The sequence below is a fragment of the Balaenoptera physalus genome (assembly GCF_965194825.1).
Source record: "Balaenoptera physalus genome assembly, chromosome: 1".
NCBI classification, from domain to species: Eukaryota; Metazoa; Chordata; class Mammalia; order Artiodactyla; family Balaenopteridae; genus Balaenoptera; species Balaenoptera physalus.
Window position 1 is genome coordinate 178566785 of NC_138882.1, and position 17323 is coordinate 178584107.

The 17323-nt window shown below is 54.0% G+C and overlaps 1 protein-coding gene across 3 annotated transcripts in view; it reads right to left on the reverse strand.

Annotated features, from left to right (window-relative positions):
• The window catches only part of EPHB2 (EPH receptor B2), a 184400-nt gene that overhangs the window by 40461 nt on the left and 126616 nt on the right, over nucleotides 1-17323 (reverse strand). For all 3 annotated transcript variants that reach the window (XM_082448782.1, XM_082448780.1, XM_082448781.1), the window contains exons 4-5: nucleotides 1982-2137; nucleotides 495-830 (exon numbers count right to left, since the gene is read on the reverse strand). In XM_082448782.1, the coding sequence (XP_082304908.1) occupies nucleotides 495-830; nucleotides 1982-2137 (492 nt within the window). The remainder of the gene's footprint in view (nucleotides 1-494; nucleotides 831-1981; nucleotides 2138-17323) is intronic.

A 17323-nucleotide genomic window follows, 5' to 3' on the forward strand; every position in this document is an offset into this window, starting at 1 on the left:
CAAACAAACAAAACATATTGCTGTCTCTTCCCTTCCTTCAGTCTAGAGCGCAGACAAAACTGCAACTCAGCTTCAACCAAGCAGACAAGGAGCATGGAGGCTGGTGAGACAAAACAGAAGGAACCCGGGTCCCTGAACCTCCAAGTGGATCAGAGCTACCCTGCTTACCTGGACTGCTCACCCCTGGACCCTTACATGAGAGAGAAATGCACTTCTGTGTTCTTTAAGCCACTGAACACTGGGCCCTTTTGTTACAGCAGCTTTACTCTCACCTTCAATAACACATGCTCAACAAATGCCTGCAATTATTATATATGCCACTACAGTGGAGAGGCAACACTTACTCTCCCAGGTGGCTGGATCACACGGACAGCCTTGGAAAAGAGGAAACCACTCCACAGATGTGAAGGAGTCCTTAACAAGGGCTGGCAGGATACCCATCTGGCTCAGCATGGCGCGGAGCTGCCCCGGGCGCTTGCATTTGAAGTGCTTACCTGCCTGGTTGGTGGTGATGTTCACAGAGGCAAACTGCGGTGAGAAAGGGCTCTGGTCGGTGACACCATTCACAGCCTGGATCTCAAAGGTGTACTGGGTGTGGGCCAGCAGGTCACTGATGTAAATGCGAGGCTCGGTCAGGCCCAGCTGGCGGGGTGCGTACTGCACGTTGTCCCCACAGCGGGTGCAGGCGCCCCGGCCCGAGCCACAGCTCTTGCAGATGATGTTGTAGACAAGATCCTCACGGCCTCCTGAGTCCCGGGGCGGGCTCCACTCTAGCATAAGTGAGGTCTCATTGACACTGGAGATCACGGCCTGGGGTGCGGAGGGGATGGCTGGGGAGGGGGAGAGGTGTCGGTCACTGCGGCCTCTGGGGGTACGTTCCCCAAGAGATCCCTCTGTGCCCACTGCCCTGGCTCCAGCCTAAGCCTCCCAAAAGGTTTCCTCCAAATCCTTTCTCCTCTCCACCCAACAGACAGGCTTCTAGAATATAACTCGCATCCTGGTACACACATCTGCTTAAACCTTTCTCCCTGGACTCCACCCTCCTTGGTGTTCCTTGCTAGGGACAGTCTTTTTGTGTTGGGGATTATATCCACCCAATATCTATTTCCCCTTTTTCCTTATAATCCAATTTTATTCAGGGTGGCAACTACGTCCAGCTAAAGACTATATTTCCCAGCCTCTTGTGATTAAGTGCTGGCCACTGATATACAGAAATTGCTGGTTAGGATGTTTTTTTTTAAAGAAAAGAGACAGCTGTAGCATGTCCTTTTGTCCCTGTCATACTTTCTGCTGCTGAGAATGTGTGTGATGGCTGGAGCTTCAGCAGCAATGTTGGACTATGATGTGACCTGAAGGGTAGAAACCACACGCTATGGATGGAAGAGGAGAAGAAAGTGCTGGGTGTCAGGGAAGTTCATGGATTTACCACACTACCCCCAGGGCTGCCTATCTTTGGGTTTCTATTATGTGAGAGAATAAATCCTTATGGTTTAAGCCACTGGGGTCAGCTCTCTGCTACTTGCAGCTGACTGCCATTCCTGTCTGATACAGAGTTGTGACATTGCCCTCATAGTCACCCTGTTCTTGGAGAATCTTGGCTTGTGATTCAGGCAGCTGCTGCCAGGAAAGAACACTAGGAAGCCTTTTCTACCACAGACACCACCTGTGTTGGTTCTTCTTCTGCCAACTTCCCATTCTCTGTCCCTTTGTGAATCAAGACCTTGACTTCATACTCCATGTGACTTAGCAGAAGGGGATAAGGAGCCAGATGCCAGCTCTGTGGTGCCTGCGTGTTGGCAGCATGACTACCCCAGGATGGTCCTTTCCAGCCAGTTTTCCATTTCCCCTCCCACCAGGTAATTGGCTGCTCCTCACTTAGGAAACTACAGCCGGAGAGCCACCCAACCCTCACTCTGAGTTTTTCAGCAGGTGGCCTCGGGACTCGGTCAGGCGTGTCGCCCTTCTGGGGCCCTAAACGTACTTGTGCAGGGCATGTCCAGGGGGTCCAGGTCTGCTCTGTAGTAGCCATTGCGGCAGACGCAGTTGGTGGCCCCTTCTGAAGTGGTCCGGCTGTTGATGGGACAGTGGGTACAGGCCTCATCCCCTTGGTTGGCCTTGAAGGTTCCGGATGGGCAACCTGGAGAGAAGACAAGGAGAGTCACTGGGGAAACCATATGAGGACTCAGGCCACAGGGCTTGGAAGGACGGTGCAGCATCACGGAGTGGCCACACAGGATCACAGGGCAGCCACACAGTGTCACTGATGGGGAACCCCACCTCCTGAAGCTCTTGGGGGTCTCCAGGCCCCAACATGGCAGTCCTAGCTACGCCCAGAAGGTTTCAGGCTACCTGGTTTCCTGTCTCTGAAGCTATCTATGGGTTCAGCTGGTGCCCCCAACAATCATCCTTTATCTACTCCAGGTTGGCTGTGCTACAGCTTCTGGGACCAATCCTGACTTAGTCTGAAGGCTCTGCAGAGGTCTGGGGCAGTGCCCATGGCCCAGTCTTGTTTACTAATGGCTGGCTGGGCTCTGATTCTTGTAACTAGATTCCTGGGTTCCAGATGATTGCGATGATTACAGTAAAAAAAAAGTCCTAGCACAGCACGGGGCATGTAGAGAGGTGATGTGGTAGAGCAGGAAAGAATGCTGGCTTTGGAAGCAGACAGACCTGGGTCTGCTGCTTTGGCCTTTTTCTAGCTGTGCGGCCCAGACCAGTGGCTTAACCATTCTGAGATTTGGTTTCTTTATTAGTAAAACTATGATGTTAAGACCCATTTCTGCAGGCTATTGTGAGCATTTGGCATAAGTGTGTAAGGCACATGGCATGAGGTCTTGCAAAGTACAGGTGCCCAGTGAATAGGAGATGTTATTATAGCAGGTGTTTGATCAATTTATTGAAATAAAGAGGGCCTGCAGTACCAGGGACAGCCTGGGGAGGGCAGTATTTACACTTGGTGGGCATTCAGCAACCTGGGCTCTCCCATGGGCTTTGGCCTTCTTCCCTGCTCTGGGGGATGCTCAGGATTTGGATTCAGGCTCTAAAGCTCAGGGCTTAGGGTGACCACTCCTGTTTGGGCCTATGTGCAAATCCACCCTTCCCTTCCTCCTGGCCCTGGGTTGGGAATCAGGAGGCCTGGGGTGTAGGCCCTGCCCCTTTCTTGGCCTTCTTTTGCTTACTGGGGTTCATAATCTCAGCTCTGTTGTGGTGCCTCAGGTGGGGGATCAAGCAAGGGGTAAGAGAGAGGTGGACAGGGAAGAGCTTTCCAATGGACAAGTTCCTCCTTGGGATGAAATGTGGCTGAATTGTCCACAGGCCAGGGGCTCTCACCTGGACTGCATTCCATGTTCATGTGCTGTGTGACCTTTGGCAAGCAACTCCACCTCTCTGAGCATTAGTTTCCTCATGTAAATGGCTCACACAGATTTCCCTAAATCATTTTTCCAGGCCCAGTCTTCAAGCTTATCTTGCAAGTCCAAGTCTTAGCAACTCGCCCTCCTCCCAACTCCTCAACCAGCTCCAGCCTCAGAGACGCTGCCCTCCTCGGTCTTACATGACTTGAGTTCAGGGTACTTTACCCCCCTGCCATAATTATTCATCAAGGGGATCTCTTGGCCATGCCCTCGGCTCCCCCAGGATCGGAGCCTTGTCTGAACCACAGCTCCTTCCCCTGTGCCTAGCATAGACCTGGCACTGAGCAGGCGCTCCATAAATACTTCCTGAAGCTGCCTGCTGAAGTGGAAGGAGCTTGGGCTTTGGGGATCGCATAAGTAGAAAGGCAGTGAGGAATGGTGGTTAGTGTGCAGGCTGCCTAGCAAATCCCATCCTAGCAATCTGTCCCTGCCATCTGGCCTTTAGCAAGTCACTTAAGTTGTTTCCTCATCTGTAAAGTGGGGACAAGAGTATCTACCTCCTAGAGTTGTTATGAGGATTACATTGGTTCATTCAGGCAAAACTGCCTAAACAATTCCTGGCATTATTAAACTGTATCTGGTTCAAGTACCAGTCTGCTGGGTGACCTCAGAAAGGTAGTTCAACCTCTCTGAGCTACAGTTTTCTCATTGGTAAGACAGCATCTACCCCATAGAGTAGCCATGAGGATTGTATGTGATGAACAGTGCCTGGCCCAGGGTCAGGGAGGGGTTGCAGTTACAATCTCAGGGGAGTCTCAGTAAATAAGCCAAGGACAGTTCCCCCTGGGGTGCTAGAAAACAGAATCCCCCACCCCCCTGGGGCCCTACTTTGCCTGCCTTTTGGAGGGAGTTTCCAGAAGGTGGCAACCTTCCTAACCCTGCAGCCCTGGCTGATGCCACCCTGACCAGGCCCTGCCAGGATCTCGGAGAAGATCTCGGCTTCAGCCCAGTCCTTAAGGAGCCGCCAGACAAGGAAAAGACAGTACTTTGATGCAACCAACCAGGCTATGGTGACACCAAAGAAGAGGATGGCAGTGAGTGCCTCGGGCATCCATCGTACAGAAACCAGGGCTCAGAGTGTAAATATGAAATGGACATTTATTGAGTACTTATTAAATGCTGGCACTGTTCCAAGGACTTAACCCATAGTAACTCATCGATGCCTCACCCAGCCCTATGACAGAGGTAATGTTGTCACCCTCATTTTCTGATGGGGGAAAGAAAGCATAGAGGTGAAGCAACTTTCCGAGGATGTGGGCTTACGGTGGCAGAGCTGGGATTTGATCCCGGGTGGTCGGACTGCAGAGGTCACTTCCCTAACCACCACACTCTTCTGCCTTTAGGAGACTTGCATTGGGCCAACAGTCCATGAGTGCCGGGCAGGGATTGGCAGCTTCTGCTCTGGGCGCCTGTCCAGGGCTCTCTGCACTCTGCCATGCTGGCCCTGGAGCCCCGGAGTCCTCCTGCCTGCCCTCCCTCTTAGGCACCAACCTCTCCCTGCTGGCTGGACGAAGGGGCAGCCCACCATCTCGGCACTGTCTAGTTAAGACACGCAGGCTGCAGCCCTGGCTCTAGTTGAGCAGTTGACCTCTCTGAGCCTCAGTTTCTTCTGCTGTAGAATGGGGACACAGGGATCCTGTGAGGGTCTAGGACTATCCTGATAGATGCCAGAAGGTTTTGGTCCCAAGACTGGGATCCTCCTGGCCCCCTCTCAGGCGAGAGCCTGCCCAGCTTAGCATGCCTCTTCCATCTGCTGGCGGTTCCGCGGGCCTGGCTGGTGGGCGGCTGCCCAGTCTCCCCTCCACGCTGTGCCAGCCCCTCCATCTGGACCACCTTCCCGGCTGTCCTCTCCCATCGCCATGTTTTGGCCCCTCTTTGACTCCCCAGGCTGCCTCTTCCAGAAGCCTTTCCACTAGGTGTACTGCCCGGCCACCCCTCGGCCCTCCCACTGGGCATTCTATGCTTTCTGTATCTTTTGTATCTTTGTGCTTCATAAAACCCGCTCTTCTGTCTTGAGAAGTGGTGTCGCTTTCCACCTGGTCACCAGGAACCCCGGGTGCCTCATCCTTCCCCTTACCCCCTGCAGCAAATCAATTACCAGGTCTTTCCTCCTCAGCAGGGCCCAGTCCTGGCTCTTCTTTGCGGCCCTCCCACCCCTGTGGGCATCCAGAAAGCTCCTCCCACCCACTCCTCAGCCTCTCATGGCCATCTGGCCTCCTCCCGCCCACCCTCCGGGGCCAGCTTTCTAAAGTACAAACCTTTCTGTGTCATTTAAAAATCCACAATGGTATACAATGGAATATTATTCGGTCATAAAAAGGAATGGAGTACTGATACATGCTACAACATGGATGAACCTTGAAAACACTGCGCTTCATGAAAGAAGCCAGACACAAAGGCCACATAGTGTACGCTTCCATTTATATGAAAATGTCTAGACTAGGCACATCTATAGAGACAGAAAGTAGATTAGTGGTTGCCAGGGGCTGGGGAGAGCAGAGAATGGGGAGTGACTGTTAATGGGTATGGGGTTTCTTTCTGAGATGATGAAAATGTTCTAAAGTTGACTGTGGTGATGGTTACACAATTCTGTGAAAATACTAAAAATCACTTAATTGTACAATTTAAATAGGTGAATTGTATGGTATGTGAGTTATATCACAATAAAACTCCTACTTAAGAAAAATCCACAAGAGCTCCCTAAATTCCTCAGGGTACTCAGGACCCCAAGGCTGGCACCTGCCCCCTCTCAGTGCCCACCACTCCAAGCCTTGTGCCTGATGCTCCACAGTCAACCACATACGGTGCCCCCCAGGCTCACACACACACCTCCGGCCTGTGTCTCTCCTGCCCTGATTACCTGGAATGCCCTCCCTTTGTCATCAGGCAAATTCCTAGACCCCTTTAAGACAGTGAAGGTACATGCCCTTCCAGGAAGTCTTCCCTCAGCCCCCACAAAGGGTTGAGGTGCCCATTTTAATTACTTACAAATCTGGAATTATCTGGCTGGACTGTAAACCGTGAATACGATGTCAGGTACCTAGTGAGTGATGGATGGGTGTAGTGGGGAGCTGGGAGTATCCAGCTCAGCTACCTTGTTTGACATTTGAGGCAACTGAGGTCCAGAGAGGAGCAGACACACACGTGGCTCTTCAGCAGCAGAGGCGGATTCTGATCCCAGGTGTATTGAGTGACTAGGGTGTGCAGGGCCTCAGCTCCCATCAGCCACCTCTTCTCCCACAAAGAGGGGTCCGGGGCAGCTCCCCCGTCCACGTTGCCAAGGGGCCCAGGGGTCACGCTGCTCCTAGCTTCTCAGCTGGGAAGGCACCCCGTCCTGCCTACACCTGAGTCTCCTGTACGGAAGTGGTAAGAAAACAATGAGAGCTGAAGTCACAGACTTGGGTGGCTGCACCGCTGACAGGTGTGTGGGCTCAGACAGCTCTCCTGCCCTGAGACTCAGTCTCCTCAGGGAAGGTAGTTGATGATACCTGCGTGGTGGAGATGCAGTGAGAGCCTCTGCATGGGTCTCCTGCTCCACCTCTGCCTCCCCGCCGATCCTCCGCCGTGGCTGGAGTGATCTGATGAGAATGAATCAGAGCTCAAACTCACCAGGGGCTCCCCGCATACTTAGAATGAATGCACACACCTAGCCCTGTAAGGGCGGCTCTGGGGTCTTCCTGCCCCTTCCTGCCACTCCCCTCAGTCTTAGTCTCTGTTTCCTTCGTTGAGCCTCATCACAATTTGTAATTGTATTAGAAAACAATTACATCTGTCTTGTGTGCCATCTGTCTTCACCCTGTGCTGGAAGTACCTGGAGAGGAAAAGAAGAACCGGGTCTGTCTGGTTCTCATTGGTTCCCTAGCTCCTGGCAGAGTAGTGGGAACACAGCAGGTGCTCAATATATATTTGCTAAGTGAACGAATATACCCCTTACAGGGTTTTGTGAGAATCAGATGAGAAAGTGGGGTAGAAAATACTTGGCCAAGTAAATGCCAGGTTGTTACCGCTGTTATCATGTCAATTTCACCAGGCTGCATTGACGCTCAGTTACCTCTCCACCTCTCAATGTTCTCCCCACGGGTCCTCCCGTGAGCCTGTACACCAGGGTGACCAAGTTGTCCCCAGTTTTCAAACTGGAAGTTCTGCATCCCAGAAACGCCCTCAGTCCCAGACAACCCTCCTGAATGCTTCTCAGCCCCATCTGTCACCTCTCTCTTCTGTTGGCAGTTCTCTGGATGCCCTGGCTGCACACGCACTGTTCTCTGTGCCTGAATGTCCTTCTCTCCCATCCTCCTGCCCTGCTGGATTGGTGAATCTGACACGTGCACCTCTGGGAGGCCTGCCCTCCACTCTCTACAGCACACAACTCAGACTCCATGGACGTCTGTGTGCTGGTAAATGGCTGGGGTTGGGGGGGAGGGAAGCCCTGATTTGTTGTGTTTGCCAATTTCTATGGTGAAAATGTTCCCATCAGGGCAAATTTCAAGCTACCAATCTGAGATAACTGAACACTGAGTTGGGAAGAAATGCCCAGAGTCAGTTCTTGTGAGCCAAGCCAGCAAAAAACAGCCCATCCCACCACTGGACCTCACCCATATGTAACCACCCACTAGTTGGTGAACCCTGGTTTAAGTAGGGGCTGGAGCTTTAATCTCTACACCCCGAGCACCTAGTACAGGGTATGGCACATAGTAGGTGCTCAGTTAATTCAGTTTGCCGAATGAAGGCAGGTCTGTCTTCCTAACTGGAAAGTGAGCAACTTGAGGGCAGGAGCTGTGGGTTCGATAAGTTAACATACATAAAGTGCTTAGAACATACAGCAAGCGCTATATAAATGTTAGGTATTATTACTCACCCAGCATGCAAGGACAATAAAAATTCCCACTTGTTATGTGCTTTCCGGGTGCCAAGCCCAGTGCAAGTGATTTACATGGGTTCTCTCACTAAATGCACATGACCACCCACGGAATTAGGTACCATTATCACCCCCATTTTACTGATGATGAAAGTGAGGTTCAGGGGGGTGAAGTGAATGCCCTAAGGTCACGCAGCTACTAAATGGCAGAATTGAGGTTTGACTCCAGGTCTTTGTGGTTCCAGGACACAAAATTATCAAGTTGCTGAGTGGAGACACAAGTGGAGACCATCTTGTCAGGGCTACTTAGGGGACAGGGCTTTCTGGGGTCACTCAGCAAGGTAGAGCCAAAGCCTGGGCCCCAAACCCAGGACTTGGAGCCAAAGCAGCCAACCAGCAGCTGCCTTCTGCAGACGCCCAGAGCCCTTAGCCAGGCAACCGAAGGCAGGGATGGCAGTCGGCCGGGAGGAGGAGAGAGGATTATGGGGAAACAGATTTTCTCCTGGCCTTCCCCCCTGGGCTCCGGGGATAGGTGATAATTGACCGAATGAGCCATGAGTCAGGCCGAGGCAGGGCTCCATCTGGGCCTGGCACGGCGGGGCTGCTAATTGGCACCGGGTGATCCTTGGAGCCTCCTTGGCTGGCCTGCGGCTGTGCTCCCCCTTCGCCTCCCAGAGACTCCGGATTAATCCCCAGAATGACTGGTGCCACAGTGGACTCAGATGCTGTCAGGCCCAGTGTGCCAGGCCTCCGGGGTGGGCAAGGAGTTTCTCTATCTTCCTGGGGGGTCCTGTAGACCAGAGGGCTCTGTCTGCGGCTCTGAGTAGAGGCAGGATCACCACAGTCTAGCGCCCACTCCCGAGAACTTGATGAAATTGAACCTGGGCATGAACTGTGGAGCTGGCTGCCAGGGCGGAATCCCAAGCCTGCCTCTTGCTAACAGTGTGACTATGGGTAAGTCACCTACCTCTCTGTGCCTTGGCTTCCTTGTCTATATAATGGGGGGAATGATGACACTGCTCTTATATTTGCTGGGAAGATTACACGAGTTAATTCAGAGAAGGCACTTGCAATAGCCTTGCAACCAGCCTGCCTGGCTCATATTAAGGGCTATGCAAGTGTTTGCTTTTATTATATACATTTCTTTCTTGGCCCACCACTTGCTCTGTGCTAAGACCTAGGGATAGAGAGACAAAGAAGAAGTAGTCCCTGCCCTCAGGAGTGTGGGTACAGTTGGGGAGATGGTGAGTTATGAATTTATTCAAGAGGTGCTTATTAAGCCCCTATTGTGTACTAGGCACTGAGTGATGCAGACAAAAGGGCCAGGCCCTGCCTGTTAGAGGCTACAACTGAGCAAGAGGCTGGCACACCTGTCTTCAACCAGGGCTGACTGGTGGCCACTGTGGGCAGAGGGGCCAGGGAGTGGTCCTGGGCTCAGCAGTGCCAGGTTTGAAGAGCAGCTGGCTTACTTTCCTGCCTTGGGATCTCCAGGTAGTTCTGGATGTGGGTCGGGGAGAGGAGTTTGGACAGAGAAAAGAGTCCTAGGCCCAGAGGGGGGAGGCCAGGGCTCCGCTGCCCCCTCAGTCCCTTGCTCTGTGAGTCCAGGCCACTTCCTGCCTACTTTGGGTGTGGCTGGGACCATCTCTGTGGCCTCTTCCAGCCTTGGGACTCTGGCTGTGGACAGGCTCAGGCACCCAACCCTGGGCCCTGCGCTCTCTTTGAGCTGTGGAAGAACTGATTTGTGTATTTTCAGGGGCTTATGCTGAGCGTTTGTCAGGGCTGAGCTTGTGGTGTTCTTGTGGCTGGGTGGGTGGGGTTTTGGGGTCTCCCTCATGCAAAGTGTCTTTTGCATTTTGCACGCTTCCTGCTTTTGCTGCTGAAGTTAAGCCAGTGGAGTCAGTGCCCCCGAGCTGGGCTGGGCAGGGGTGCTGATCTGTGCCAGGGGCAAAGCCACACTGGAAGCAGGCGACAAGCTCCTGGGCTGGAAAGAGGAGCTTCTGATCACTGTGTGTCTACATGTGCCTGCTGGTGCTGGGCCAGGAGCTTCCGGAGCCCATAACCTCATCAGTCCTCATGATCACCCTGTGCAGTAGGAGGTGTTATCCCCATTTTAGAGATTAGGAAACTGAGGCTCACAGAAAGGAAGTGCCTCGTCCAAAGTCACTCAGAGACATAGGGGCAGAGCCTGTGTCCCCACAGTCCACGCTCTCACATTGCCTCTGAGGCCCTCAATGTTCCAGCCTGATGAAGAGGGCCCCTCCCTGACCAGCCCTTCCTCCCTCAAGGGGGCCCTGCCCTTCCAGGTTAAGTCCAGGAAGTGCCTCAGGGTCATCCCCCTGCTGTGGCAGCTCCTACTGGGACCACCCAGGGGATGTCAGTCATCCTGTCCCCCTCCCCCACATGCCCAGGCTCCCCCCACTTGCCCCCGCTGGGACCCGGGCTCTGTGGATCCCTGCCAGCAGCTGGCAGGACGACAGAAGTCAGAAGGCAGCGGCAGGAGCTGTGTTAACACGCCTCCTCTTTGCCTGAGAGGGGAACCCAGGGCTTCCCCCAGGCCAGCCTCCACACGGCCGTCTGCTAAGTCCTCTCCCTGCTCAAGACCCTTCAGTGGCTCCCTTGTGCCTGTGGCGCGTCCCGCCCGCTTCAGCCTCCCCGCCACGGTCCACCTCGCCGGCCTCAGCTCCCACAGCCTCCCAGCCGTGCCCTGGGCTCGGGTCACAGGAGGCAGCTTCCGGCTCCCCAACAGGCTGTGCTCGGTGTCACCTCTGCCTGCTACGCGGTCCCAGCTCCAGCCTGGCTAACTCCTCTTCGCCCTTCACATCTCAGCTCCAGCTCCTTTGGGTCCTTCTCCTGGGATGCCACCCTCACTAGGGCTGGGTTTGGGGTGTCTCTTCTGTGCTCCTGAAGCCCCTCACCTCTGCTCCTGCGTGATTATACAGGTGTGACTGTCTGCCCCCACACAAGGCCGTGAGCCCGGTGGCAATGGGTGCCCATAGTGTCTGGCACCTCTCAGCCCCGGGGTCTGGCTGAGAGGTGATGGTCAGGGGGTCTCAGAAAGTGTCTGTTGACTGACTGACTGAGTCTGAGAAAGGTGGAATCTTGTGCTTAAGGTCACCCAGCTTGTGTGCGGACTGGAGACTGTGTTCTAGGCCTCTGGACCATGTCAGAGGCTCCAGGGCTCATCCGGGGCCCCCAGTAGCGGGCTCTCAAGGCATTCTCCCTTCGTCCTTCTTGGCATTTGGTTAACGTCTGTCTCCCCACCTCCCACTATCCCACCTGCCCAAGTGTGAGCTCCATGAGGGCAGCCCCCGTGCCTGCCCTGTTCACTGCCTGGCACAGAGCGGGCCCTCTATAACACCTCATTCGGCAGCAGGCTAGAAGGCCCCAAGGTGCGGAGGGGCGAGCTCACAGACGCCTGTGGGAGCCAGACCCTGAACCCCACGGCCATGAAGGTGGGTTAAGGGCGATTTACTCCCGGCTCGCCAGCCCCTGGACACTACGTCAGGCCCCCAGTCCCGGCTCTGGCCCACCTCCCTTCCTGCCATCCTCACGGTGGGGGCTGAGAGCTCCCGCCCGCCCAGCAGGCAGCCCCATTCCTCCAATTTCCTCCCAATTAATCAAGCTCTGAACTTTTTAATTATCTGCCTGCAGGGTGACTCCCCACTATGGTGAAGCAATTAAGGACATTTCTAAGTGTGGTGCGCTGCCGGCAGGCAGCTTTGACCAGACCCTGATGGAGGAGGTGAGCGCAGGGAGAGGCTGGTGACCCGAGAGGGGGATAGGAATGCCCTCAGGTCATGGGGCTACTGGAGGCCGCCCTGGGCTCCTGACCAGGGCTATTCCAGGGATCTGGGGCCACACTGTCCAGGGTACGCCCACCCCCCTGCCGCCACCCCTGTTCACGCGACGGCCCTTTCTCTTCAGCTGGAATCTGGCTTCCCAGATTCCAGACAGTTACCATGTGCCAGGCGCTGGGTTACGTACATGCTTTGCAATTTTACTGCATCCTCACCTTGACCCTGGGAGTAGGAAGTGTAATTATCAGAGGAAACAGAGGCTCAAAAACATTAGGCAACTCCAGAGATGCAGCTGGGATTTGAAGCCAGTTCCGAGTCCACATCCACTTCATCAACTGTCTCTTAAAGAACAGCGTGGCCTGTGGAAGTGCCCTGGAACACTGAGGAAGCGGGGTGGGGTGAGTGGGGGGTGTGTGTCGGGGGTGGGTCAGGGAGAGGCTGTGCAGGAGATGCCAGCGAGCTTGAGAGCTGCTGAAGAACACAGGCTCTCCACAGTCAGGGTGGCCGGTGGGAGAGGGCACTGCAGGCAGAGGGGACAGCCAGTGCAAAGGCACGGAGGCCTGAAGTAGTATGGTGCGTGTGTGTGTGTGTGTGTGTGTGTGTAGCTGCAAATAGTTCAGGGTCACTGAAGCATGAAGTTCAAGTCTGGGAGAGGTGGGAGATAAGCCTGGAGAGGCAGGTGGGGTCTGGGTCACTGGGAGTCGGAAGGACCTTCACGATATTCTGGTCCAAGCTCCTCATTTTATGACTACAGAATACATGACCCAGACAGGGACAGTGACTTGCCTAAGGTCACACAGCAAGTTAGTGGCTGATGGAGCTGCGGCTGCAGCCCAGGAGTCCTGATACCCAGACTGGAAGGGAAGAAAGAGGGGCAGAGGAGCAGTAGCTGTCAGCTCACTGCAGTAGCCTCCCGACTGGTTTCCTGGCTTTCGCCCTTGCCCTCCCACCTCCCCACTCTCCCCTGGCTGCAGCCTGCTCTCAAAACACCAGCCAGAGGGATCCTGGAGAACAGGAATCAGTGGTGTGTTGCTCCTCTGCTCCAAGCCCTTCCACAGCTCCCACCTCACCTGGAATAAAAAACAATAGCCTACAAAGCCCCCCTTTACCTCTCTGGTTAAATCTATCCCTAGGCATTTTATTCTTTTTGTTGTCATTGTATCTCCTTTACCTCTCTGAACTCACCTCCCAGAAGCCTCCCTCTTGTCTACCCCACTGCAGCCCACTAGCTTCCTGGCTGTCCTGGAGTATATCAGGCCTCCTCTAGCCTCAGGGCCTTTGTATGTGCGGTTCCCTTGCCTGGTTCAAGTCCTAGCTGAGCTACTTCTTCACTACATCCCTCTCTGAGCCTCACATCCCTCATCTATAACTGGGGTTAACGTTGTACTCCCCACCTTCCTCCCCAGGCTAACATGGGATCCTAGTGAGAAAATGGGGAACAAATAAAGCTCCACAACAGCCCTCCCTCCAGCTCGAGGCTATCACGGCAACAGGGCTTGTAAAGGTCTTCACTGGGTCCTTGAGAAAACAGCCCCACTGACAAGCTCCAGGCCCCCAGACCTTAAGCTGGATCAACATGGCGGAGCTTCCCAGCCTGTAATCCTCAGGACTCACACATGCTGGAAAAGCGAGTGTTAAATAGTAATCACGATGTGCCCGAGGGGAAGCCGGATGTGTTCGGAGAGCTTGACACATCTGGCAGGGCAGGCCTGAGTCCCCCGGCACATCTGGCTGCTGTATTGACAGGTGGTGTAGTAGGTCACTGAGGAAGGGCCTGTCAGGCTGGGTCCTCATGCCATGAGGGGGGGTGACGACCGGATGGAGCTGGGAGCATCTCCCAAGCTGCCTGCAGGCCATAGCCCCCCTTGTGGATCCCTGCTTCAGGCCATCCACTGGACTTTGGTGTTGTGTTCTGAGAGGCTGGCTTAGGACCTAGAACCTGGGCCGCCAGATTCCAAAATTCCTGCATCATCTTGTAGGCGCCAGCCGCCCCTACTGGGGCTTGGGGAGCCTGGGAAAGCCCCCTCTCCTCTCCAGCTGGGGGGGGGGGGCGTGCATTTTCAGGGTCACCTCATGGAGCACTTCCCCTTATGTGGGATCCAGAAACGTGGTCATCAGCTCCACCTGCGGGAGCCCCCGGGCTCCTCCCTCCTCCCACCTGCCCCAAGAAAGCCATGGTCATTAATAAAGGACACAATTAGCTGTCAGTGGAGCACATGTCTGGAATTTTTTACCTGCTCTGTGAGCTCGGTTAAGGCAACAAACCCCAGGACCCCCCGGGAAGGAGCTGCCATACACCTTTCAGGGGCCCCCTTTGCCCGGGCCCGGGTCAGGAGGGGGCCTGTAACTTTTGCGGTGTGGGCTTCGCAGGCCTGGGCCTGTGCAGGGCTGTGTTTTCCAGGCCAGTGGAGAAAGTGACAGAGTAAGAGAGATTTCCTGGCAGAAGTTGTTTTTTTCAACCCAACAGGCAATACAATTCAATGTAATTTCCTCCCCCTTCCTGTGTCGACTTAAGAGTCTTTTAGAGCTTGAAGGACTTGAGAGAAAGGAGTTCGTTCAGTCTCTCATTTTACAGCTGGGGAAACTGAGGCCCCGGGAGGGGAAGTGACCTTGTTCGTGGCAGAGGGAAATATACGTGCGCTTCTCTTTTGGGTTCTGTACGCATCCCCTAGCTCGCTGAACACAATCAGAGTCTGCAGCCAGGGTCTTTGAAGTCCCTGATGGTCATTGACCACGCTCCACCGTGTCCCGACCATGTGCTGGGGCCGGAGGGGACAGTGGTGAGTGAGGAAGATGCAGTCCCCGCCCTGATGGAGCTGAGGGTCTAGTGAGAGCAACAGAGGGAAAGAAGCAGTGGACAAACACAAATACTCTACTCGATTTGCGATGGCCATGAAGGAGACAGCGGGGGCTGAGGCAGGACCACAGCGGGTCACCTTAGGGAGTGTGGTCAGGAAAGGCCTTTCTGAAAGGTAGCATTTAAAAGGCAATCCCTGAGGAGAAGAATGAGCAGGAACAGTATTTGCAAAGATGGTACAAGCTCAGGGCCTCGGTTCCTCTCCATGTAATGAGGTAAGAGCAGGATATCACCAGGTGCCTGACACCCATTTGCTTGGCCCCAGCTGTCTCTGACCCCAGACAGACACCACTATGTCTGCGAAGGCACTTGCTGCCTGGGCACTTTTGTCCTAAGAATGCCATGAGGTCAGGATTTGTCACCCCTGTTCTGCAGATGAGAAAATAAGGCTCAGAGCAATGAACTGCCTTCCCCAGGACACATGGACACCAAGTTCAGGAGCCTGGGCCTCCAACACCTGCCCCTCTCTCTCTGCCCTTCTGGGTGCTTTCCAGAACTACTGCTTCCCCCCAGTAACCCAGAAGACTGGTCTGCTCAAGCCCTGGTGGCCTGTGACTTGGATGCTAATGAAAACCCCACTCAAGAGGTCCCGGCGTTTGGGGCCTCAAGGAGAAGGGATTAAGAAGCACAAACAGGGAGAAGGGGAGCTTGCCCACATTCACACTGAGGGTCCTGGGTTGGGGAGCCTGCAGTCGCTCTCCCTCCTAGGGGTACAGAAACCGTTGCCCTTCTCCTGTCAGCTTCTGGGGAGCAGGAGTGAGCCTCAGCGAACCCAAGCCATAAATCAAATGCACAAGATGTGGCTTGGCAGCCATCCCAGTGAAAAAGATCTGGGGGTTTGAGTTGACCATAAGCCAAAAGCTGCTGAAAAAGCCAATGTGGTCTTAGGCTATAAGAGTAGAAGGAGAGTGACAGCCCAGCATCCTCCCTGCTGCTCAGGCAGGGTCAGTTTTGAGCTCCACGTTTTAAGGAGGTCCATCGAGTGATAGTGGACAGGATATCTCAGGCGTCCAGCTGGTTTTCTATCTGCAGTCACTTTTGGATGGTGCTGGAGGGGCTTGGAGTAGAGTCCCAGGTTCAAACTCTCCAGGCAGCATTTTCTAGGCACACAGCAGAGTTCTGGAGCCTGACTTGGCCTGGAGCATTCCCTTGCCTGGATCTCTGGGTAGTAATGAGTTCTTTCCTTAACCTTGCTCAGCTTCTACCTCCATGTCCTAGCCCTCCTGTATACTGGGGATTTGAGATCACGTGTGTGGTCTCACCATGGCCTGCCCTCAATTAAGGACAGACTTATTCAGTAAAAAAAGCCCAACATTCTAAGTAATGATCTTGTGCCCAGCCGTCTGTTGGGCACTAGGCACAGAGTGGAATAAGACAGTCCCTGGCCTTGATGATCACTGTCTAGAAGGGGAGAGTGATTATGATCAGTTAGGATATCAAAGCAGACTTTCCAGAGGAAGGGCCAGTTGAACTGGGTATTAAAGGATGCGTAGGAGTCCATCAGGGCCAGAAGAGATGAAGGACCTTCCAGGCAGATGAAAAGTATGTGCAAAGGCATGGAGGGGTGAGGAGGAGGGCAGGGTAGCTGGAGCATGGGCTGTGTGGGAGAAAGGTGGGGACACAACACAAGAAAGGTGACCTGGGGCTACGTCACAATGGCTGTATGTGGTCACTGATGGAGTCTGGGTTTTTAGTCTCTAAAAGCGGGGAAGCCAGTGGTGGTCCTGTGCTAATGCTCAAATGGTCACCGTGTGCCCTCAGTCCTTCCCTCCCACCTTCCTGCCCAGGCCCTCGCCTCCTTGCACTGCAGCCCTCCTGCTCTGGCCTCAGCTGACCCACTCCCCTTTCTCAACTCTGACCCATCTTATCTCTGTTTTCCTTAGTTCTTGAACTTTTCCTCCTTTGCTGAAACCAGTTCCACCTCTTCCATAATTAAAAATGAACTGAGCTATTAACAACAACCATTCATACCATCTATTGTGCACCTATTATGTGGCAGGCTGATGGCTTCATGGACGTTATGGGGGCGGGGCTGTGCATCACCGTGGTTAGGGGCACAGGCTCTGGAGTCAGGGTCCAACTGGCCTTGAACCCTGGCTCTACCACTGACTTTGGGCAGGTTACCTAAATTTCTTTGTGCCTCAGTGTCCTCATCTGGAAAATGGGTCTATCAGTAGGACTTACCTTGTAGGGAAAATTCAGAGTTAATACTGTAGAGTGTACATTCATCAACAATTCTTACAGCAATCCTATAAGGCAGGTACTAGTGACATTCCCATTTATAGAGAAGACAGTTAAGGTTTTGTGAGGTTAACTAATCCACCCACAGCCACTAACAGAGCTGGGAGGGGAGCAGTGGAGCACTACCTCTGAGTCCAAAGACGAGCTATCTCATGGGCTC